Genomic DNA, 24283 nt, shown 5'->3' with positions numbered 1-24283 from the left:
CCTTATAGCTCCCCATCCCATTCGAGGATATACAGCCTTATCGTTTCGTTTGCCAGAAGCCCTGGTCTGGTCTGCCCAAAGACCTTAAAAGGTATAAATATGGGCTGGTCTGAAACCTACCTGGAAATTCGGAGGTACACAAATCTATACTCAGTCCAGAAATGTTACATTTTGCCTCTTCAACGTTGCAGTATTTCGCAAATTTTGAAGAAAATTCACTAGACAGGATTCGACGATCAGATTTAGCTGTAATCTCTATTCCTAAGGTACAGCGTGGGAGGTCGTCTGATCCATCAGTGCTGTCAAATGTGACAGTAAACTCTTCTACAGACCAGTCTGGATCAAGCAACTCCCCCTGTAAGAAAAGAAATTACTAAATAGACAATAATTATGACCATAATAATAAATTTGACCTGAGTACCTTTTCCTTATTCAGAAACAAAATGAATGAAAAAATAGTCTGAAGTCTAGAGTACAAAGTCCAAAAATACCAAATAAAAGTTCAAATAGGGATAAATACTTTTATTAGACAGTGATAATTCACAGGAAATACCTGATATTTTGGTAACTGTGCATGTGACCGAAATATCCAGTATTTTTTGTGAATTATCACTGTCTTATAAAAGAATTTATCCCTATTTGAACTTTTATTTATCGTGATGGAAAGGCAGTATGGTTTTCGAAACTACCTTCAAAAGACCAAATAGTTCAAAATATTCAAAGCAAAACTACTGGAAATAGCCACTGTTATAAAAAAAGATGAGAATGGAAAGCTATCGGGTCCGGGCCAAAACACATTTACGTAAATTAATATATTTGTTTTTATAGTTTTCAATGTTTAAAAGGTTATTCCGGAGATATTCCCTTGTGGATTTTGTCATTTATCCCGAGCCTTCGCGCCCCCTCGCACAGAAAAACATGCGTACTCCACGAAAGTAGCTCCTGTGAACATATCTGTTGAGTGAAAAAACGATCTATAAAGAAAAGCATTTTTGTCCAAAAAAGCTTTGTGTTTTTTTGGGGTTTTTTTTGCCCATTGCCCAAGATACATTACAAAACAAGTAAAGTATTTCGGGGAAGACTTATCCCTATTTTAAATGCATAGGCGTCAAATTCTGTATAGAAGTTTTTTCACAGTTACTGTTGGATTTATATTTTGAATTGATGTAATGCTACTGATAATATAAACCCACAAAAGCCACGTAAGCCTCCAAGACACAATAAGCCGTATACAACAATGGGAAATATTTTTAAATATCAGGATTTGAAGCAGGATTTTTTTCATTTTTTTTTAAGTTTTGGCTCCATTGCAAAATTTCATGAATTTTGTTCACTGCGAATTAAAAGGTTCTAAAAGGGGATAATAATTATTGTCATTTATTATTATACAGTAAGTAGAGAATAAATTTAAAGAAAGAGAATTATACAGAAAATATTATGCAGAAAATAAGAAACATCAGACAAAAAGATCCCTTAAAAAATGCTTTGCATTACTGAACGCTCCTGTGATAAACAGGGGACTTGTAAATAGGGGGAAGGGTAAAAATGAGGGGGAGAGTAAAATATTCTCGGAAACTTGATAATCAGATTTAAACTAAAGTAAACTATAGCAACAATAGCAAAATCACCAAAATTCCTTAGAAGAACAGCATTATATGAATTTATCATGCCCATTATTTTTATTTATCATGCTAAGTATATGATAAATATGAATTTATCATGCCCATGAATACGATGGCCCATTTTTTTTTTATATAAAACTATGGAGATCCCAGCCATTACAAGCTAAATAGAATAAATCAGAATACAATTTTCAAATATTCTCAGAGGGGCTTAAGATGTCAATTGTCTCTTTGATTACACTTCTAATTACTGGAAACTTAGTACTGCTAAAACAAGCACGCATATAGGAATTTTTTTATAATAGATGTGGGAGGGGAATTGAAACACAGGATTAATTTAGTTAATAAGAATTCTTTCGATTGCACTATTAATTATTAAAATTTAGTGCTGCTAAAACAAACACGTACATAGGAATTTCTTGATGGCAGTGGAGAAGGGAGTACAGTCGAAAAAACATCAGGTCAGCTACATAGGAAATTTTTGGAAAAATCGGAGACAAGTAGAGATTTTCAGGGGGTAGTGCTAACTATATATACCCACTCCCCTAATGTGTACTTGTAATGTAATGTGTGTTACATTACATTACTGTTACATTACTTTACATTACATTACATTACTGTGTATTAATTGTAATGTGTATCGACTTACCATCTGTAAGATATCCGTAGAGCTGATGGAGTCACATTCTTCAACGCTGAGCATAACTGAAAATAAAAGGGAAATTATAACAGTTTAAGTTGTATATTTGACTACCTTGATCTCACCGTCTGCCCAACGACCATGACAAAGTAAAGAGTATATTTGTCTCTCATGCATTGTCCATCATTATTTTTCTCTCCAGTACCTAAACTTTAGAAGAAATTTAAATACAAAAACAAGTTTTCAACTGAAAGTAAGGAGCAACATAAAAACTTAAAAAGAACAGAAATTGTTACGTATTTCAAGGGGGGTTACCCCCTTCTTAATACCTCGCTCATTACGGTAAAGTTTTTATTACTTTTGAAAAATCTTCTTATTGTTCTAATTTAAATACCTTTGTGTTTCAGGAGACGTTTTCAAAGAATCTGGACAAAAATTCAAACTTTAGCGTAAAGATTGAAGTATTAAGAAGGGGGCAACCCCCTCATATACGTTATACGTTACAATTTCTATTTGTTTTAAGTTTTAGTGTTGTTCCTTACTTTTATTTTAAAAAAAAATCTTATTTTTTAATTAATTTCTGATCGTTTTTTAAATAATGCCGGGAAATCTGGTTCTCCATCCACGGAAAGATCCCCTAGACAATTTGATCCCAGTCAGAATTTAGCCCGCACAATAACCATTAACATTTCTACATGTAAAATTGATTCACCAAAGAGAAAGTAAGACAAATAAAGCGAATTTTGTATAGAAATTCTAGCAAATCACCCAGCACATAATTTTCCCTGAAAAGTTCCCCCGTGGAAAATTCCCTCCCCATCAAAATTATACCCGCGGAAAATACCCCAGAAGAAAATTCACCCTCTCCCCTCCCAAAAATATTCTATATTCTTACCACTAGCAAACACTATACGTAAATAATAGGCAAATTTCATGACTTACAGATATAAAAAAAAAATTTATCATAATATCCTCTAAAAAGTAAAACCTTTTTCTCTGCTGCTTGGAGATAACAAAAAAATTTAAGCACCAAGTACCTTAAAAATGAAACCTGATTTTTTTAAGTTGGCTCAATTGAAACTTACAAAATCATGTACATCCTAAAAAATTAGGAAAACCTGGGAACTCAATTTCTAGTGAAAAGGGCCTCCATATACACTTATACAGTTTTAACACTTAGCAGGCGCCAAGTTTTGAAAACAAGGAACGTGTATTTTTATAAAAAATAAAAATACTTTTATCTCAAAGTCCACTAAAAAGTAAAACTTTTTACTCTGCTACTTGGAGATACTAAGAAATTTCAAGCACGGAGTACCTTAAAAATAAACCTGAAATTTAAAGTTGGTTCAGTTGGAACTTACAAAATCATATACGTCTTTAACAAAAAAAATTAGGAGAACCTGGGAACCTAATTTCTAGTGAAAAGGGCCTCCGTATACACTTATACAGTTTTAACACTTAGCGGGTGCCAAGTTTTTAAAATTAGGAACGTGTGTGAAAAATCAACAGAAAATCAGCTATAAAATATAACATCATGGGGCTCTAGAAAATGTAGCTTTTATGATTGCTGTAGCGAAAGACAAACACTACCATTAATTGGCAGTAAACTGGGTAAAACACAGTGATTGAAGGTTTAAAATTATGTAGGGATAAAACCATAACATCTTGGTACCAAAGAAGACCTTAGACCTCGGACCCGCCTGTGCCTCCAGAGCTTCAAGAAGGAGCCGCCACTCTTATCGCAAATTTGCTGCAGTCAGTATATCCTCCCAATTAGGCTGCATTGAGGTGTTTAGCTCTGGGACGTTCAGAGCATGGTCTTTCTGGGCCTGCCTCTGCGGCGTATACCCGATGGTTGCCAGTGGAGCCCTGCATTCGGTAGCTGGGTATTTCCCATACGTATTATGTGGCAAAGGTACCTCAATCGACAAACTCTTATTATATCTGTCACAAGAGGCCCACCCGTTTTATCACGGATGGATTGGCTGGTTATCCTTTGCTTCCTCTGGATATTGAGAATTCTTAATTCAGTGGTATTCTTGAAATCAAGAATTCTCCTCTCTTGTTCCTAGTTCAAGTGCCAGGTTTTGGCTGCGTAAAGCAGAACTGGCATGACATTGCTATTAAAGAGTCGAAATTTCAGCCGTAGTGACCGCCAAACTTTCCGAGTCTATTGAAGGCTTTATTGGCTTGACCAATTCTAGTGAGCACTTCTTTTGTGGTAGATCCTTTATTTTCAATTATGCTTCCTAGGTATTTTAAACGTACGACTTGTTCTAACTGTTGATCTCTACAAGCAATTTTCAGAACTGAGTCAAACAAATAAGTAGAACAACAGGGAAATTTTTATACAAGACAGTGGAACGCAACTTTAAATGAATATTTCGACCCTATATCCAAGGGCCGTCCTCAGCAAAACAGACGAAGAGAATAAAAACAATATAAAAGAAACTTACATTAAAATTCAATCATTAAAACTGAAAGGTTTTTTAAAAAAAATGTTTTAAAATATATTCCAAAAAGCCACTACAAGTTTAAAAAAAGTTTGCACACGAAATAATTTTTATGTCGTATTTACAATTAATTTTAAAATCATGAATTTCTTAAATTCTGGTAAAGATATAACCCCAGTTACTCGCCAGAGAGGGGTTTATCAAATACCATGTGACTGTAGCCATTTTTATGTTGGTAGAACCCATCAAAATTTAGAAAAATGCCTGCAACAACACAAAGATGACATAACTAAAGCTTTAAATTCTAATAGTACAAATATTTCCTTTGATTCTGCTTTAAGCAGTCACATATATGATGACCCTAGTCATAAAATGCCTTTTGAAGAAATTTGCCTTATTAGCAATGATATAGGTATAAAACAGGTTGTTCGAGAGGCAATTGAAATTAAAATCAAAATAAATAGTAATATTCCTTTAAATAGAAATTTAGGGGAATATTCGCTTAATGCCCTATACACAAATCTAATTAAAAATGATTTAGCCAATTATTTTAAAAAATCCGTAAATAACTCCACTCAACCTATTACGAATAGACCATCTAGGTTGGCTGCCAAGAAGGCGAGAGCTTTAAAAGCTTGTCTGTAAGCATTTTAATTCCATCTGAATGAATTGTTCTCTGTCCACTTCGTTTGGAATAGCAGTCCTGGTTGAACTTCCTTGAAGTAATGATATTAGGGCTGTTTTAAAAAATTTTTTTTTAACCTTAAAAAAAAAAAAAAAAAAAAAAAAAAAAAAAGTCCTGGTTGAACTTCTTTGAAGTAATGATATTAGGGCTGTTTTAAAACATTTTTTTAAAAAAACCTTTCAGTTTTAATGATTGAATTTTAATGTAAGTTTCTTTTATATTGTTTTTATTCTCTTCGTCTGTTTTGCTGAGGACGGCCCTTGGATATAGGGTCGAAATATTCATTTAAAGTTGCGTTCCACTGTCTTGTATAAAAATTTCCCTGTTGTCCTACTTATTTGTTTATTATGGACAGGCAGTGTGGTCTTCGTCGCTATTTGCAGAACTGAGTCTGTTGTGGCCATGCATTTTGTTTTTTCAATATTTATCTTTATGCCGACCTGGCAGGCTTTCTCCAAGAGAGCTTGGTCTAAGAATTCTTGAAGTCGTTGCTTGCATGATTCAAGTATGGCGATGTCGTCAACGAAGTTTATCGTTCTGGTGGACTTCAGGATTCAGCTCGATGTTGTCTATGCTGGTACTTCGCATTATATGATCAATTAAAATTACGAAGAGCGGCGGTGACAAGACTCAGCCTTGTTTAACTCCTGACAGGATGAGGAAGAAACGGGTTTAGCCACTTGGCGTCTTTATGCAGCACTCAATGTCTTCATAGAGAGCAACGATCAGAAAAACTAACTTAAAGGACTTCCTTGCGACATGCGGGAAAAGAAATGTATACATGATTGAATAGCTAAAATTTTAAGCCGTGCATTAATAGGTTTATTATTGAAATTATACAACATTAAACCCTTTAAAGTATTAGTTAATTGACTTACCTAAAAGAAAATCTTTTCAGAAATATCAATTACCCTGTTTTGTTATATTTATTCCTTTATTGTTTCGAATTTAATATCAATGAAATCCCTATTTTGATCCGTTTCCGAAAATGCTACTTTTTTTACTTATTTTTTCTCATGTGCACAAGAAATACTCAATTCAATTTTTTGCTTCACTACCAGAAGAAAAAAAAACAATCAGATATCACTAGTGCTGGGCGATGTCGAATATCGATATCGATATATCGCATCAATAATCGATATCAAATATCGAAATGTAAATAGCGATATCGAAAACGATATTGTTTCGGCTTTTTCTATCTGCCATTGAACGTCCAGCAAAATAGATCCAACATAGAAAATTGTTTCGCAAATGGCCGAGAATTCGGAGAAGAAGAATAACCTATTCAATATACTGACTCGTTTATGAAGATACACAGCATGCATAACTGTATCCATAAGATGGCATAGCCCGTTCTCAAACTACGTTTAGTGAGGGTGGGCTCTCAAATGTTGCTGAGAATCTCCAAAAGGCTTGGCTAGATAAAACACTTTCTAAACTTATAGGCCCTGTTCAGATCACACTCTTAACGACTGCCACATACCTCAACCCGCGTTTCTAGAAATTGTATATTACCCTGACTATCTTCTCCAAGTTGAGAGTACAATAGCAAAATACGTGGGTTGGGCCTTACTGAAATCTGTATCATTAGATACAAGTGCAGAATCAAGAATCAAGCCAGTTTTGGAGATCACATGGTCAAGTTTCAGTAGTCAATAAAAGACAAGCTTCGTCAGCAGCTACATCTGTCATGGCTCTCTAAATGTTTAGTAGGGAATCTTTAGTTCCAAGAAAAACTGAGCCACTCAAGTCGTGGAAGTCTTGTAATATGGGTCTCAGAAATACCTATTTAAAGTTGTCATAAAATTATTGTCATCAGGGGCGCCAATTAGGGGGGCCAGTGGGGGGGCCATGCCCCCCCCCTAGACTTTGAAAGTTACCGTCTTATTTATATTTGACAGCTATTTTATATTTTAGCTATGTGCTATATTAAACCAGCAACTGGTCCAATAAATAGGACCAACAAACTGGTGCCCTAATTATATAATCTTGTTTTGAAATGTCTAAGAGCAAGCGCGTCTACACTATTTTATTTCTGAGTAGGGTTCATTCAAAACTAAGCTTCATGTGGCCAGTACCCGTTTCGTTATTGTTCTTGTGAAGAATTCGTTGTAAACTATGAGTTTTGTATATTGCCTTTTTTAGTAGCTGGGAAAGGAAATGTGGTCTAGGGTTTCAAGGGGGTTTTGGTCAGCAGATTCTTGACGTTGTTGAATAGTTTATGGGATGACTAGTCCTAGTGGAGTGTATGGGACTGTCGTGAACGGGAAATGTAAGTGATTGGTTTATGGGGTTTCTAAGCGGGAAAGTTTCACCGTGGAGTATGGGAGTGATTTTCTAAGTGAGTTTCTATGTGTTTCTTCAGTTCTTCTCTTGCCGTGTCTGAGTGAAGTCCTTGTCTACTACTCGTTTAACTATGAGTAAAAAGCGACAACAAACTTTGGACATTTTTTCGGTGAAAATGCGGAAGAAAAATGAAGAAACTTTAGTGCAAGAAACTGGCAACAGTGTCAGCGCCCAAAGTCTCGGGTTAGTTCAGATAAATTCCCCCACCTGTGAGAGAATTTTGGAAACAAGCGGAACAATAAATGGCTCAGATCAACATGAAAGTTCGGTCTGCATCACTGAACCCCTTGCGGGTTCCAGTAGCAGTCAAGAAACTCTCTCAGATATCTCTAGGACGCGTCACGACAAACCAGCTCAACCTATTCTTGAGAGATATCCGGCTTCCATTTCTAACGGAAGGAAATTCAGTGCACAGTACTATTAGATTTATGAAGGGATAGAATGCTCAAAAAAACTTGAATTCCGTGTTTTGTTTTACTTGCTGACATTTTTCTATGGGAACTCTAAGAATTGAAGAAACTGCTCTAAGAAGGATTTTCATTGAGTCGGAATTTTGCAAGTGGGAAGATAGTTCTGCAATCTTAAAGTAACATGATGGCTCTGAAAGACACAGACATTGTATGTCAGCATGGACAGACTTTAAGATAATTAGTACTGATACGTCGAAATCTATAGCGAATGCCTTAATTCAATCCAGATTTCAAGAGGTTCAGGAAAATAGAGATCATGTGAAGTACATTTTTCGCGCTATTTGCTTTCTTGGCCGCCAGGGTCTTGCTTTGAGGGGTCTTGTCTTGTTTGTTTCTGATTCATGACGAATCAGAAACATCTGCAAACCGGGGTAATTTGGTTGAATTGATGGAGGAAATGTCTAAAGGCGACGAAAAGCTGAAGGCCAAGTTACAGCTTCGATATGGTCACTATTGCAGTCATCAGTACCAAAATAACGCAGTTACACTGATAGGAAATGCCAATTTTTTGCCAATCAAATTGCAATAGTTCCAATTTTCTCCAACTTTCGAAAGTGGAAAGAGTTATGTGTCATTATCAAGAGATTCTCGGTGTCGATGACCATGCCATAGAATCCCAGCTTTCTCTTGCAAAGCTGCAGATGTCAAAAGGTGATATTTCAAAAATGGATCTTCTTCGAGCTATCGAAATCTTATCCGACCTCCCAGTTGCCTATTCTGCAGTGCGAAAACTGATGAAGCTAGTTGCTACTTTCCCTGTGACCACTGCCAGTAATGAACGATTCTTCTCGGCATTAGGGCGTGTGAAAGACTATCTGCGATCGACGATGGGAAACGACAGACTCAGTGATCTCATGATAATGGCCGTTGAAAAAGAGGAGCTAAAGAAACTGGATTTGGATAGATCAGTCGACGATTTTGCCAAGCAGTGACCTCGCTGCTACCCCCTGTTTTAGGTATGTTTGCTAAATGTTGTTCTTTTTTTTGCATCTTAATAAAAAAAAAACCGAAAAAAAATCCTTGCCCCCCCCTACATTTTCGTGAATTGGCGCCACTGATTGTCATGCCCGCCACCAATGTCCTTTCTAGGAGTGGATTCCAAGCCTGATTAGGTAATCAAAAAGTTCGTGGTAACGTACTGTAAGTAAGGAGCAACTCGGCGAAATAGCGACCGAAACTGTAAAACACGGAATTTTTATAAAAATAGATATATCAACTGAATTGGATTTTATCCCGACTCCAGATATATAAGTTTCATCAAGTTTTATGTACCCATCAAAAGTTACGGGCCTGAGAAAATTTGTGTGATTTTTGAGAAAGGGCGGGAACGCCCTTAAAAGTTAATTCATCTTAATAAAAATCACAGATTCGGCATATCAGAGAACCATACTATAAGGGTTTCTAGCTTCCATCTGAAAATATGTGAAATTTTGTAAGTTTTGCCAGAAGAAAGATCACGGATGCGTGTATATTTGTTCTGCCTTATTATTTTTTCAAACAGTTCGTGGTAACGAACTGTAAGTAAGGAGCAACCCGGCTCAATGGTAACCGAAACTCTAACAAACGGAATTTTGGTACCAATAGATACATCAAAAGAATCAGATTTTAATTTTTATTTCAAATATATAAGTTTCATGAAGTGTAATTTTACCTATCAAAAGTTGCGCGCCTGAGAAAATTTGGCTGATTTTCGAAAAAGGGGGAAAGACCCCCTAAAAGTTATAGAACCTTAATTAAAATCACACCATCATATTCAGCGTATCAGAGAACCATGCTGTAGAGGTTTCAAGCTCCTATCTACAAAAATGCGGAATTTTCCATTTTTTGCCAGAAGAAAGATGACGGATGCGTGTTTATTTGTTTTTTTCCCAGGGGTTATAGTATTGACCCAGTGGCCTTAGAATATAGCGGAAGGATTCGTTGGAATTGAAATTAAAAGCTCTAATATAATTATTAAGTCACCAAAAATATTGGAGGGAATCTAGGCCCCCTCCTATGATCATTTTTTGCCAAATTTATCCAGTCAATGTTTTGAGATAGCCATTTTGTTCAGCATGGTCAAAATCTAATAAATATGTCTTTTAGGATGACTTTTCCCCCACAGTTCCCAGGGGAAGGGCTGCAAATTATGAACTTTGCCCATTGCATACACATTGTATTGGTATTGGGAAGTATACAGACATTTTCAGGAAGGATTTTTTTCTGGTGGGGGGGGGGCTGGAGGAGGGGGTTACTCGGGAGAATCTTTCCGTGGAGGATGTTTTGTGGGCGGAAGGGACATTTCTATGAAGGGGGCGCCGGATTTCCAAGCATTATTTAAAAAACGATCAGAAATTAAATAAAAAAAGTTTTTTCAACTGAAAGTAAGAAGCAACATTAGAACTTAAAGCAAACAGAAATTATTACGTTTATGAGGGGGTTCTCCCCCAAGTCAATACCTCGCTCTTTACGCTACAGTTTTTTTTAGTGCTTTCAAAAGAGCTATCTATTCTAATTAAACGACCTTTGTGATTCAGGGGTTTGTGAATTAAATTTTTTTTTTAACTTTTAACGTAAAGAGCGTGGTATTGACTAAGGGGAGAACCCCCTCATATACGTAATAACATAAACGTAATAAAAAACAACTATAAAAAAAACAAGCGATACGACTCAATAGTAATCGAAACTTTTAAAAACGGAATTTCGATGTCAATAAATGTATCAAAAGAATAGACTTATAATGCTGATTCTAAATATATAAATTCTATTAAGTTTTAGTATTACTCATCAAAGGCTACGAGTCTGAGAAAATTTACCTGATTTTTTAAAGAGGGGAGAAACATCCCCTACAAGTGAAAGAATTTTAATGAAAATCAAACCGTCAGATTCAGCGTATCAGAAAACCCTATTACACAGGTTTCAAGTTAAAATCGGCAAATATCTGCAACTTTGTATTTTTTGCCAGAAGAAAAATATACAAATATAGAAGTTCGTTACGTAAGTTAATTTGTAAATTACGTCAGAACCAAATTTAGAGACAGCCATTTAGCAAAAGAAAAGTAAAATTTTTATGTAAATTTTGTTTACTTATTCAATGACGGTGAGCCAAAATAAAAGCTGCATTAACTAAAAAACGATCAGAAATTAAATAAAAAAAACAAGTTTTTAAAACTGAAAGTAAGGAGCGACATTAAAGCTTAAAACGAACAGAAATTATTCCGTATATGAAAGGGGCTGTCCCCTCCTCAACGCCTCGCTCTTTAGGCTAAAGTTTTTTATTGTTTTAAAAAATAAAGTTGTGAGACAGAGTCCAACTTTAGCGTTCTGTTCGTTTTAAGTTTTAATGTCGCTCCTTACTTTCAGTTTAAAAAACTTTTTTTATTTAGTTTTTGCAAGGATGATCGTATTGAACTAATAATCATATAAAATTCGCAGAGGGCTCCCTCGAACGGAAATTACAGTTCTAGCTCCCCATTTCGTGACCAAACCGATTGGAGGGCAACTAAATTCTCCCTTTCTCCCATTTCCTTTTTTTACCAAAGTCATCCGATCAAAATTTTGAAACAGCTATTTTGATCAGCATAGTTAAAAGGTCAAGTATCATACCTCTGGAGATGACACGACCCTGCAATTCCGTGGAGAAAAGGGTTGTAAGTTTGGAAATTTGTCTACTGTTTAGATATAGTTTTTGTTATTGGGAAGTAAACAGACATTTTTGGGGGAGAATGAACTTTATGTGGGGGATTTTTCAAGGGGGGATTTTCCATAGAGAGGGGTGCTTCCGAGGAAGAACTTTCAAATGGAATCTATACATGGGGGAATTTACCAGAATTCTTATACAAAATTCTTTTTATTTGATTTACATTCTCTTCGCAGATTTAATCTTACACATGGAGATATTCCGGGAAAATTGCCCAGAAAAAACTTTCAAAGGAGTTGCGATTGTCCGCGGGATTTTTCCTTGGGGGGGGGGGGGGATTTCCGCGGGAAAGATTCTCCATGGGGAAATTTTACTGGGGCAAACTTTCCATTGAGATATTGGGAGGGAGAATTTCCATTAAAAGTTTTCAACGGAGGTAAAATTTCCAGCATGTTTGGAAAAACGGTTAGAAATTAGAAGAAAGCCAAGTCTTTTTTCAAACGGAAGCAGACTAAAAATAATTTTCCTGGCGGAATTGTCTACAAGAAGTTTTTTGGGTGAGTTTTCAGCAAGGATGGAATTGCCTGGTGGATGGGGGATCTTAAGCGAAAGGAACCGTCTAATTAGAGTAAGGAGATGGTTAAAATACAAAAGAAACTTTGGCGTGAAGAGCAATGAATTGATGAGGGGTTATACCCCTCATATACAGAAAAATTTCTGTTCTCTTAAGTTTTAGTGTTGCTCCTTACTTTCAGTTGAAAAAAGCGATTTCTTATTTGTATAATCACTGAAAGGCTGAACCAATTCTCAGTGGAAAATATTGACATGTTGCTGATTTGAGTATCCAAAAATAGACAGTGGCTTATTTTTCGTTACCCTGGGCCCGAGGAATTCCAAATCAGGGTTTCTCTAATATTCATTCATGTAATAGAAGTTTTGCTGTATTTTATTAATAATTTGGAAAAAAATGTGCAAAACGCTCTTTTTGTTATTGAATTGCTTTGTTAAGGAATTTTGCCGAACCCTAAAGTTAGTCTGAGCAAAAGAAAATAATAAGAAATATCGAAATCGATATATCGATCATCGAATATCGAAAGTAAAAATAGCGATATATATGTTTTAATTAAGTTATTGCCCATCACTATATATTATGCATTCAAATGTCATTGTCTATCGAAAGATTAACTGATTACTTTTTGGGCGAACTACCCCGTTAGGTGTTAGACTCGCTTAGTAGAAAGGAAAAAAAATGTCAACTTACCAAATGATTTTTGGATTTTTTTTTCCTGGTTCAGGTTCACTGTGACAATAATGGTTAGACATTACGCAAGGCAACAAACAGTCTTCATAGATTTGCAACAACCAAACGAAAATCGCAGAAAAACCGGTTCAGGTATGTATAGATCTGAGATGAAACCAGGGAGCAAAAAATGGGTACTGTTCTATTAACCGGGGTCTTTTATATAGTGCTAGTTTGATTAATACTAATGAAATAAAATAGGATGAATATATAATAGTTTAGAAACAAATTTGGGCTATATTATGCACATTAGGGGGGGGGGGGGGAAGGCAAAGCATACCATATATTAAATAAGTAATTTAACCTAACCTAACTTAACTTAGGTACCTTCCCCCCCCCTAAACCCCAAAAAAACAACAGTTTAAATACACTTTATGCCTTTCTTTATATCCCAGAAAGCATTGTAAACCTGTTTTCATCACGCATCTCGATCTATTTCGTGATTAAATAAAAAAAAACAATTTTTTTAACTGAAAGTAAGGAGCGACATTAAAACTTAAAACGAACAGAAATTATTCCGTATATGAAAGGGGCTGTTCCCTCCTCAACGCCTCGCTCTTTACGCTAAAGTTTTTTATTGTTTAAAAAAATAGAGTTGTGAGAAAGTCAAACTTTAGCGTAAAGAGCAAGGCGTTGAGGAGTGGACAGCCCCTTTCATATTTGGAATAATTTCTGTTCGTTTTAAGTTTTAATGTCGCTCCTTACTTACAGTTAAAAAAACTTTTTTTTTTATTTAATTTTTGAACGTTTTTGAATAAATGCAGATTTTGATCTTGGCTCACAGTACATGAATAATTAAAACAAAATTTTCATATTAATTTACTTTTATTTGGTTAAATAGCTTTCTCGAAACTTGTTTCATTTTATTTACGAACGTTTTTATTAGTAATAAATATGCGTAACTTACGAATTAACTTACGTAACGAACTTCTATATTCATAAATTTTTAATACATACATTAGGGGGTTCACCCCCTAGTCAATACCTTGCTGTTTAAGCAAAAGTTCAAATTTTGTTCAAATTCTTTAAAAATTACCGCTTAATAACAAAGGCCGTTAATTAGAATATATAGCTCTTATGAAAGTACTAAAAAATCTCTGGCTTAAAGAGTGCGGTATGGACTAGGGGGTGAACCCAATCATATATGTAATATGTTCTGTTCGTTTAAAGTTTTGATGTTGCTGCTGTTGCAGTTGAAAAACTTTTTTTTTTTAATATTTAATTTCTGATCGTTTTTTTAAATAATACTGGGAAACCCGGCATCCCCTTCATAGTGATGTCCCTTCCCCCATGAAAACTTCCTCCATGGAAAGATCCTACTCCATAACCCCCAACCACAGGCACGTACGCAGGAATTTGTTTCGGGGGGGGGCCAAATTGTTTCGAGGAGGGGCCAAATCCTTCAAACCCATTATTCTGTGAGAAAAATCAGAAAATTATGGGAAAATGAAAAAAATCGTGAGATTTCGGGGGGGGGGGGGCGGGCCAGGAGGCCCCCCCTGCGTACGTCCCTGCCCGACCCCCCCCTCCCCTCCCCACAACCAGGAAAAATCTCCCCTGAAAACGTCTGTACTGTATACTTCCCAATAACCAATACTATATGTTAACATTGGGTAAAGTTCATAACTTTCAGCCCTCCTCCCGGGAACTTCGGGGGATTAAGTCATCCTAAAAGACATACTTATAATATTTTTGTACATGATGAACAAAATGACTATCTCAAAATTTTGATCAGGTAACTTTGGGAAAACAATGAGCGTGGGAGGGGGCCTAGTTTGGCTGTCCTCTGCCAAAACCAAGTATATACAATTTTCAAGTTTCCGAGAAAATCGTAAAATAGTGATTTTTTTCATTTTCTAAGCTGGAATAGCTGATGACGATACATAACTTCGTCAATAGGTATTCCAGAGTCGGCCTAGTAGGGAGAAGCATTTTATTTCGCAATATTTTTTTTTAAACTTCAGTAAATGTAGATACTAGGTTTTGGCAGAGGTTTTCTTTGCTAATAAACTGAGTATTCCACGGCCAAAACCTAGTATCTACACCAAATTTTATTTTAAAAAAGATCTTCAAGTAACAATGAAGATAAACTGCTACTTCGAATAAAAAGAAAGGAGAACTGAGCCCTTGGCTTATCAGAGAGGTTTATTCTTCATATGGGTCATCTTCATCCTCGATGAGATCTAGGCTTTCATCAGAAACCAGAAGATCCTTCCAAAATTTCCTTCGATTTGCCGGCATCATCAGACACAATTTGTTAACAATTGAAACTTTTTCTGGCTTTGAACACCCCTCGGAACAGAGTTGGGCTCGGGAAGCTGCTTGATATTGAGTTTCTTCTGAAGAAACAAGCATTGCTTTTCCTCTCCGTCGAAATCTTGGAGGAATTTCATGCCGCGGAACCCCTTTTGAAAGGTAGCTGCTAAAACTGACTTTAACTTTGGTAGGGGTGAATCCTTTTTTCCAGGAGTTCTTTTCTTGTATTTCAAATCCCTTAAATTCTGCAATTCTATTGCAGAAACTCCCTTCCTGCCGTTTGCAACACACTCAACAAAGTCAGGAAAGTCATAGTATTTCCTCTTTTTTCTCGTTTTCGTTTCATTGTTGCCGGGTATGCCGTCTGCTGCATTGTGCGTGTGCCCTTTTGTCAGATACTTTAACGTTATCCTCCTGGGCCCTTCTTCTCTGTTGACCATCATCACAAGAGAAGTATAAAGCACCCAGTTCTTATTCTGACTGGAACAATTGTTCATCCGGAATATGAATTCCTGGACATCCTTCTCTGCTGTAACTACAGTATGAACAGAATCCATTATGTTTTCGGCACCCCTGCCCCTCAAAGCTTCGTGCCATATCAGACAAAAAAGAACGCCCTTTTCCTACAGACGCTGCATCATACTGGTCGACACGGGCAAATTTTCATTGAAGACAACAAGACGACTAAGAAAAATTGATTCTTTGTTCCCTGACCAGTCGGGTAACAGAATCACTTTTTGCAATTCAACTGCGAATACACATATTCCAGTTTCTCCACTTTTGGTTGCGTCACGTTGATAGGCATGTGTAGCCTTCCTTGCCTGTTCAATGTGTTCTTGCCAGTGTCGCCTGGAAACATCAACATCGTGAGTCTTATTTGCAGCAGCAGAAAAAGGTTCAAATTCTCCATTAACACCTTCATCGCTGCTGTTTTCTTTGTTGCTATCATCGTTCTCCATGAGATTGTACACACTCAGGACAAACATCACATGCTGGCATCTTTAGCGAAATGTTCATTTCTTTCACGTCTGTAAGTCTCGTGCGACACAACTGGTACTGGATTCTTAGTAACAAAGTCCTGATGCATCAGATCCATCGTCAAAGAAGATGGCAGATATCTGATGTATGGTGCATTTTTGCGACGGTAATGTGGCGTAGAAGGTCCAAAAGAAATGACATGATTTTTCACATTATCAACTACTTCTGATTGTAGCTTGTTGTGAGGACTCTGCCTACCTCTGGAATCCATTATGCGCTCACCAACTAGCCCACTTTTCATCTGTTTCTTGCAAACCTCCATCTTCACTACCACAGTGTTATGTTTCTTCGGAAAGTAGTAGTGTCTAGTTTTATTTTTTCGGCAGACTTTAACCGATTGAGGGTCACTTTCTACCGTCCGTCTTCTTATGCACTACAGTCTCACACAGCCGGCCAGAAATTTGGTTCTTGATGCATAGCCTTCTTTCCAAAACCTTTCCCAGATGTCTTTTCTGGTCCCAATGTCAAGCTCCTTACATCTCTTTTTACATGTAATATCACTGTAGTTTTCAGTAAAAGGATACTTGCACTTAGTATTTTCTTTTTTTTTCTCTTCACTTCTGTTTCTTTTTCTTCTCGGGTTGCTCCGTATTCACAGACGCAAAAATACAAGTTCTACTTACTCTGCATTTCTGTTTTCAACTCTTTGCTTTGCTGTTTGCACCGTGAGTCTTGCAAGTAATTCTCCTCTACTATTAGTGAAACCCTTCATTATTCTTCAGGCTTCGTTATTGTTCTTTCCAAAAATTAAAGAGAAGAAAGTGATGATTATGATAAAATTTTGCTGTTGATCCGCGAAAGCCGTAGAAAATTGGTTTCGTCTGTTCGGTTTTCGCCGCAGATACTAGGTTTTGCCACCCATTTTCCTGCTGGATGTAAACAGTTGGTTTTAAAATTCTAGTATGTGCATACTAGGTTTTGGCTGTAGAAAACCGGTAAAATTCGTTTCTATCAATGTAGATACTAGGTGGTATCTCAGCAACTATAGCAGATAGAAAAATTCTGACTTCACCACTGGATTCGCCGTGTTAAGATTGGGGGAGATCCATCCTTAACTCAAAATCGATTTTTTTGTAGATACTTGGTTTTGGCAGAGGACAGCCGAGTTGCCCTCCACCTTTTCCACCTTTTTGCCGATAGGAGCGTGATACTTCTTTGATAGGGTTCTCTGATAAGCTGAATGTGAAGGTGTTATTTTTGTTAAAGTTAATTAAAAATTTAAAACCCCACATTTTTGTTGGTAGGAGTTTGAAGCTTCTTTATTAATGTTCGTTGATATGCTGAATCTGATGGTGTGAATTTCTTTAAGGTTAATTTAAAAAAATTACAATTAAAACAAAATTTTATTGTTAAAAAAAATTGAATTGTGAGAAAGTCAAACTTTAGCGTAAAGAGCGAGGCGTTGAGAAGGGGACATCCCCTTTCATTTACGGAATAATTTCTGTTCGTTTTAAGTTTTAACGTCGTTCCTTACTTTCAGTTAGAAAAAAATTGTTTTTTATTTGTTTCATTTGTGAACGTTTTTTAATTAATGCAGGTTTTGATTTTGGCTCACCGTAAATGAATAATTAAAACGAAATTTGCAAATTAATTTTACTTTTATTTGGTTAAATGGCTTTCTCGAAACTTGTTGAATTTTATTTACGAACGTTTTTATTAGTAATAAATATACGTAACTTATGAATTAACTTACATAACGAACTTCTATATTCATATATTTTTAATACGTATATTAGGAGGTTCGACCCCTAGTCAATACCTTGCTCTTTAAGCTAAATTTCGAATTTTGTTCCAATTCTTTAAAAATGACCCCTTAATCACAAAGGCCGTTAATTAGAATAAATAGCTTTTATGAAAGTACTAAAAAATCTTTGGCTTAAAGAGCGAGGCATTGACTATAAGATGAACCCAATCATATAGCTAATATTTTTTTTGTTTGTTTTAAGTTTTGATGTTGCTCCTTACTTTCAGTTGAAAAACTTGTTTTTTTATATTTAATTTCTGATTTTTTTTTTTTAAATAATGATGGGAAATCCGGTGCCCCCTTCATAGCAATATCCCGTCCCCCATGAAAACTTCCTTCATGAAAAGATTCTCCCATATAACCCCCGACCCACCCCCACCCCCCCACTACCAGAAAAAATTCCCCCTTACAACGTCTGTATACTTTCTAATAACCAATACTATATGTTAACATTGGATAAAGTTCATAACTTTCAGCCCTCCCCCTGGGGGCTTCGAGAGATTAAGTCATCCTAAAAGACATATTTATAATATTTTCGACCATGCTGAACAAAATGGCTATCTCAAAATATCGATCGGGTGACATCGGAAAAAAAATGAGCGTGGGAGGGGGCCTAGTTGCCCTCTATTTATTTGGTCACTTAAAAAGGGCACTATAACTTTTAATTTACGTTCCAATGAGCCCTCCCACGATATTCTAGGACCACTGGGTCGATACGATCACCCATGGGAAAATGAAAAAAAAAAACAAAAAAAAAACAACAAATAAACACGCATTTGTGATCTTTCTTCAGGCAAAAAATGCATAATTCCACATTTCTTCATATGGGAGCTGTAAACCTCCACCGCATGGTTCTCTAATACATCGAATATGATGGTGTGATTTCCATTAAGGTTCTGTGGCTTTTAGGGGGTTTTCCCCTCTTTCTTCGAAAATGAGGAATATTTTCTCAGGCACGTAACTTTTGATAGGTATGATTAAACTTGATGAAACTTATATATTTGAAATCAGAATTAAAATATGATTCTTTTGATGTATCTATTGGTATCAAAATTCCGTTTTTTAGAATTTCGGTTACCATTGAGCCGGGTCGCTCCTTACTTACAGTTCGTTACCACGAACTATTTGACTGGTAGGTATTGCCCACAGTTTATATAATATACCAGTAAGTTTACCGCAGATGATTTCTGGCTCTTCATTCTCGGTGTGAACAAAAAGCTCCTCCCACTTATTTCTGCACATATTGTCCACTTATTGGTTGAGCCGGCCAAGTGGTTTTGTCAGTACTTGTTCCGTAGGTGATTATTCTTTGTCTACCCGTAAAAAGATCTAATGCCGCTTATGTTTATATCTGCAAAAACGTTCTCTGGAGCACTCGCACCTCGGTCAGGGTTTTTATAATGGGTGAAATAGGGAAAGGTCATACTGGATAATTAAATAAACTGTGGTATTGCCGTATACAAAAGAGCCTGGTTAATAGAACAGTACCAAAAGATGTTTTCATTTTGATGTCTTTGATGCTTTGAGACTAAAAATGAGAGCGCTGGGCGGTCATGACACAAAGACTTATTAGTAGTTTCTGATAATTACGGTTATGTGGTATTTTTACGGCGCTGAACGTACGCTTTGCTGAAAACCTGAACTTAAATTACTGTTCAGTAAATGTGAAAATGATTTCATTTAATATTATTTAGTAGTACGTGAAATTCGCATGGCTGAATTCGCACCCTGATCACAGGCAGAAAGTGAAAATCGTGTTAAATTTTGTCAAAAATGGCATCTTATTTACAAAAAGGCACTAGATCTAGCAATTTCTTTAAAATGAGCCCTTGAACATTTTTATGATGTTTCAGCACCCACTAGCGGCTACAGAAAAAAACGATAGGAAAGAAAGGGCACACATTACAGCTTCACATAAGAAAAAGCGATTTTCCTAATTGGTCAAGATCGGGGATTGTACTTCTTCTATTTGGGGCTTTCGGCTATGGAGATTCCAACAGTGCAGTTTTGATTCCGATCTGGCACCATTTTTGTCTTTGGCACCATCTTGTCTTTATATTTAACTTTGTCAAAAAATGTATTTTATTTTCGTATTATGTTTTTAACACTTAGAAAAAGTACAAGATATAGCAAATTTTTTTTTTTCAAATGAGCCCTTGAATATTTCTCAATGATGTTTCAGCGCGCCGCTAACGGCGACAGCAAAAACAAGAATAGGTAAAGTAGGACACACAGTACTTCTTGCAATGCCAAATTTTCCTTGTTGCTCAAGATGGGAGTGCAACTCTCCTATATAGGGCCCTCAGTTATGGAGATTTCAACGGTGCAGTTTTCATTTCGATCTGACAACAATTCAGTGAGGTTTCAGCAGGGTCGTATCCTGGGAGAAGCATTTTGGGGGTTTGAACCCCCCCCCCCACGAAATGTTTGTCCGACTCGTAAAAGCGTAACTAAAATGAATATAAACAAACTTTTGATGCCTTTTTTGAAGTATTTTGTAAGCCCCCCCTCCCCCGACACAAAATCCTGGATACGACCCTGGGCTTCGTGCTATTTTCGATATCCTCACAAATTTGTTTTCACAATAAGCTTTTACCATTAGGATTAATCAAAATATTAGCTACTATTCTGAATCAGATTCAATTAGCTATTCTTCCCCACTTGACAGTATTTATCAAAACGTGATTTTTTAATTTTCGGTTACTAGGTTGCCTCTAAGGGGGCAACCATGGAAAAAAGTAGTTGTTGAGGAAGAACTACAATTTTTTGCTATCCAGCTAGAAACGATACCTAAATGTTATCAAACAGTTCGTGGTAACGAACTGTAAGTAAGGAGTGACTCGGCTCAATAGCAACCGAAACTCTAAGAAACGGAATTCATTAAGCTTAGTCTTACCATCAAAGATTACAAGCCTGGGAAAAGTTCCCTGATTTTTGAAAAAAGGGGAAACAGCCCCTAAAAGTTAAGTGACCTCAATGAAAACCACACCATCAGATTCAGCGCATCAGAGAACCCTTTTGTTTAGGTTTCAAGCTCCATCTTCTAAAATGTGGAATTTTGTATTTTTTTCCAGAAGAAAGATCACGGATGCGTATTCATTTTTTAATTTTTATATTTTTTTCCAGGGGTGATGGTATCGACCCAGTGGTCCTAGAATATAGGGAAAGGTCTCATTCAAATGTAAACTAAAATTCTAGCCCCCTTTTTAAGTGACCAAAAAACTGGAGGGAAACTAGGTCCCCTCCCCCAACCTTTTATCCCAAAATCGTCCGATCAAAATTTTTAGACAACCATTTTGTTAATCATAGTTGAAAGGTTCAATAACTATGCATTTGGGTATAACATAACCCCCACAGCCCCAGGGGAAAGGTCTTTAAATTATAAAATTTGCCCATTGTTTGCGCGTAGTATTTGTTATTGGGATGTAGGCATACATTTTCGGGTGGGGGGGGGACTAATTTTCTGCTATGGGTTTTTACACGGTGGAATCCATGGGGAGGTAATTGCCCAAAGGGTGAACTTGTCAGGAGGAATTGCAGGCGCGGAAAATTCTCCAGAATTCTTATACAAAATTCTTTTTTGTATGACGTAGTTTCTCTTTTTCATCTCATTTTTACGAGCGGAGTGGTTAAGAGAAAATATTCTGGGTAAATTTTCACCGGGATTGAATTGTCTAGAGGATATTCCCGTAGGGAGCAGGTTTCTCCCTACAGGGGGGGGGACATTATAACTTAAAACGAACAGAAACTATTACGTATATAAAGGGGCTGCCCCCTCCTCAACACCTCATTCTTTATGCTAAAGTTTGAATTTTGTCTCAATTCTTTAAAAACGACTCCTGAAACACAAAAGTCGTTTAATTAGAAGAATAAGACGCTTTTTGAAAGTACAAAAAAAAAAACTTTAGCGTAAAGAGCGAGGTATTGACTATGGGGCGAACTCCCTTATATACGTAATAATTTCTGTTCGTTTTAAGTTTTAATGTTGCTCCTTACTTTCAGCTGAAAAAACTTGTTTTTTTATTTAATCTTGCTAAAGGTATGAATATCGTACCTGTTTCGTTTTTATTGTTCAGAAGAGTGAGGAAAATGTATAAAAAAACTTTGAAGATATCAAAAATTTACCTTGCAAAGGGCACGAAGGATGTAGTTCTTTTTTAGGGCGACAATTCGCAACGACTGTTGTTACTTCTTTACCAAAATTTGTTACTGTTGACGTTGTTTTAACTGTCTCATAAACATTTCCAACTAGCAGATCAAATAGCCTTCTTTCTAAAGGAATAAAGTTCAAACTTGAATCAATTTCAGGGTAAAAAGCGAAGGTGCGAGAGTCAAAGGGTGCAGTATTAATTGTTGGCGGCAGTGCAAACATATTGAGCGGCACAATAGGGGCTCGTACCACTGGCAACGCAGCTCTTACTTGAGGGTTTACTCTGGGCATAGAATAATGTTCCCTGAAAAAAAAAAAGATAGTAAAGGTAACATGCATAAAATATGTGGTATAAATGTTCCAAATTTCTACATTGGTTTTGGTCTATTAGGTTTAGTGGACAAATAGGCGTTTATCTTTACCCAGTTCCAGAACAAAGTTTTCAAAGGGAAATTTACCCTTGTCCTAACATTAAAAAAATTGGTAACAATTCTACCAACGATGTCTCCGAGCTAGAAGGAAATCGATGTCAACAACTTTTATTGAAATTCTCTAGCAAGCTGAGACTTCGTTGCAGAAAATTGGCGAGGGCTCTTAAGGGTTGAAAGATGGCTTGTTGGGGATTGTGAGGGCTAAAGAAAATGACGAACAAAAATAAAGCCTGCAAATTTCTCCATTGAACAATTAACTCTGGAAATCTTGTCTGTTTTAAGGTTTTTCTTTGCATGTCTGTTTTGAAGTTTTAACGGGGATATCAAGTGGAGGAAGGTGGGGGGCGAATTTAATCACCCTTCCCCTAGATTTCGAACATCACATTTTGCTCTCCTTCGCATTATCAGGAATTGACGTCACTGTCTTCATAAGCCCCGTTTTGTCATGCTTTCGTCCATGACAGGATAAGGGTTGAGTCCCATGAACTTCACTGATAAATTCTTAATAATTATGCATTCTTTGTTATAGGCTCTGAATTTATAGAATATCAGCATTTATCCATTCTGTCTCTAAAGTCTAGCACCATGGGACTATAAAAACAAAGTCAGTATAAAAACATTACGCTTGTTAGTGCAATTTCGCCAAATTTTGTAGTAGGATTAAAATTATGTTATTATCTTGAAAATTTCAGGGAGTATTGAGGGAAGTGTTGCCCTAAGTCAAAAGTGAAGGCACCATATGCATCCTGATTATCAAAATGGTATGTCTGTAGCATCTCAGGAATAGTTAAGAGTAGCTTTAACTTTCAGAGAATGGTTAGGGGGTATGTTATACTTAATCAAAACCCAACTATATCCACCCTGATTTTCAGAAAGTCACATCTGCAATATCTCAGGATAGGCCAATAGTATCAAGTTTTAACTTTCTTGGGATATTGAACCAAATTAAAAGATACTATTATGTGTATTTAAAATTGAGTGTAAAATATCCCAGGAAGAGTTAAGGATACCAATTCGAGACTTTAGAACGTCGAGGGAGATGTCGAACCAAGTCCTGTAATTCAAATTCCAAACGACCAGAATTTAATATCACAGAAACCCAAACGAACAGAAGATGGAAACTAATGATCATATCAAATATTAAAATAACAGATACGGATATAAATAAAAAAATAAGCTATAATCGAGTAAAAATTAAATTAAATATTCAAGTCAAACTTAACACGACCAAAATTACTACAAATTATGAGTTTGGTTACTGCCCTGGACCCACAAATAGTTGTCAATAAAACCCAAATGACGACGACAGGTTTTAGAATTATTACAGCAAGGAGAGGGGGAAGGGGGCAATATCCAAACTTCTATTTGCAATAATTTTGTTTGTTCTAAGTTTGACTTGAATATTTAATTTAATTTTCACTTGCTTTGAGATTTATTTTTCATCTACATCAATGTACGTTATCTTCAAGTTTGATATGATCATTTATTTTAATTTCTGTTTGTTTTGGGCCTCATATATTCGTTGATAG

At 36.3% G+C, this 24283-nt stretch overlaps 1 protein-coding gene across 1 annotated transcript in view; it reads right to left on the bottom strand.

Annotated features, from left to right (window-relative positions):
• Positions 1-24283, bottom strand: part of LOC148948333 (uncharacterized) — a 54785-nt gene that overhangs the window by 10467 nt on the left and 20035 nt on the right. Inside the window, exons 2-4 of the mRNA XM_089093887.1 lie at positions 22299-22627; positions 2272-2327; positions 121-355 (exon numbers count right to left, since the gene is read on the bottom strand). Of these exons, the coding sequence (XP_088950013.1) occupies positions 121-355; positions 2272-2327; positions 22299-22627 (620 nt within the window). The remainder of the gene's footprint in view (positions 1-120; positions 356-2271; positions 2328-22298; positions 22628-24283) is intronic.

This window comes from Artemia sp. Qi Xiang Cuo, chromosome 9 (assembly GCF_049724085.1).
Source record: "Artemia sp. Qi Xiang Cuo chromosome 9, ASM4972408v1, whole genome shotgun sequence".
Taxonomy (NCBI): Eukaryota; Metazoa; Arthropoda; class Branchiopoda; order Anostraca; family Artemiidae; genus Artemia; species Artemia sp. Qi Xiang Cuo.
Note: the sequence above shows the minus strand (reverse complement) of the source record. Positions and strands in the feature narration are given on the sequence as shown.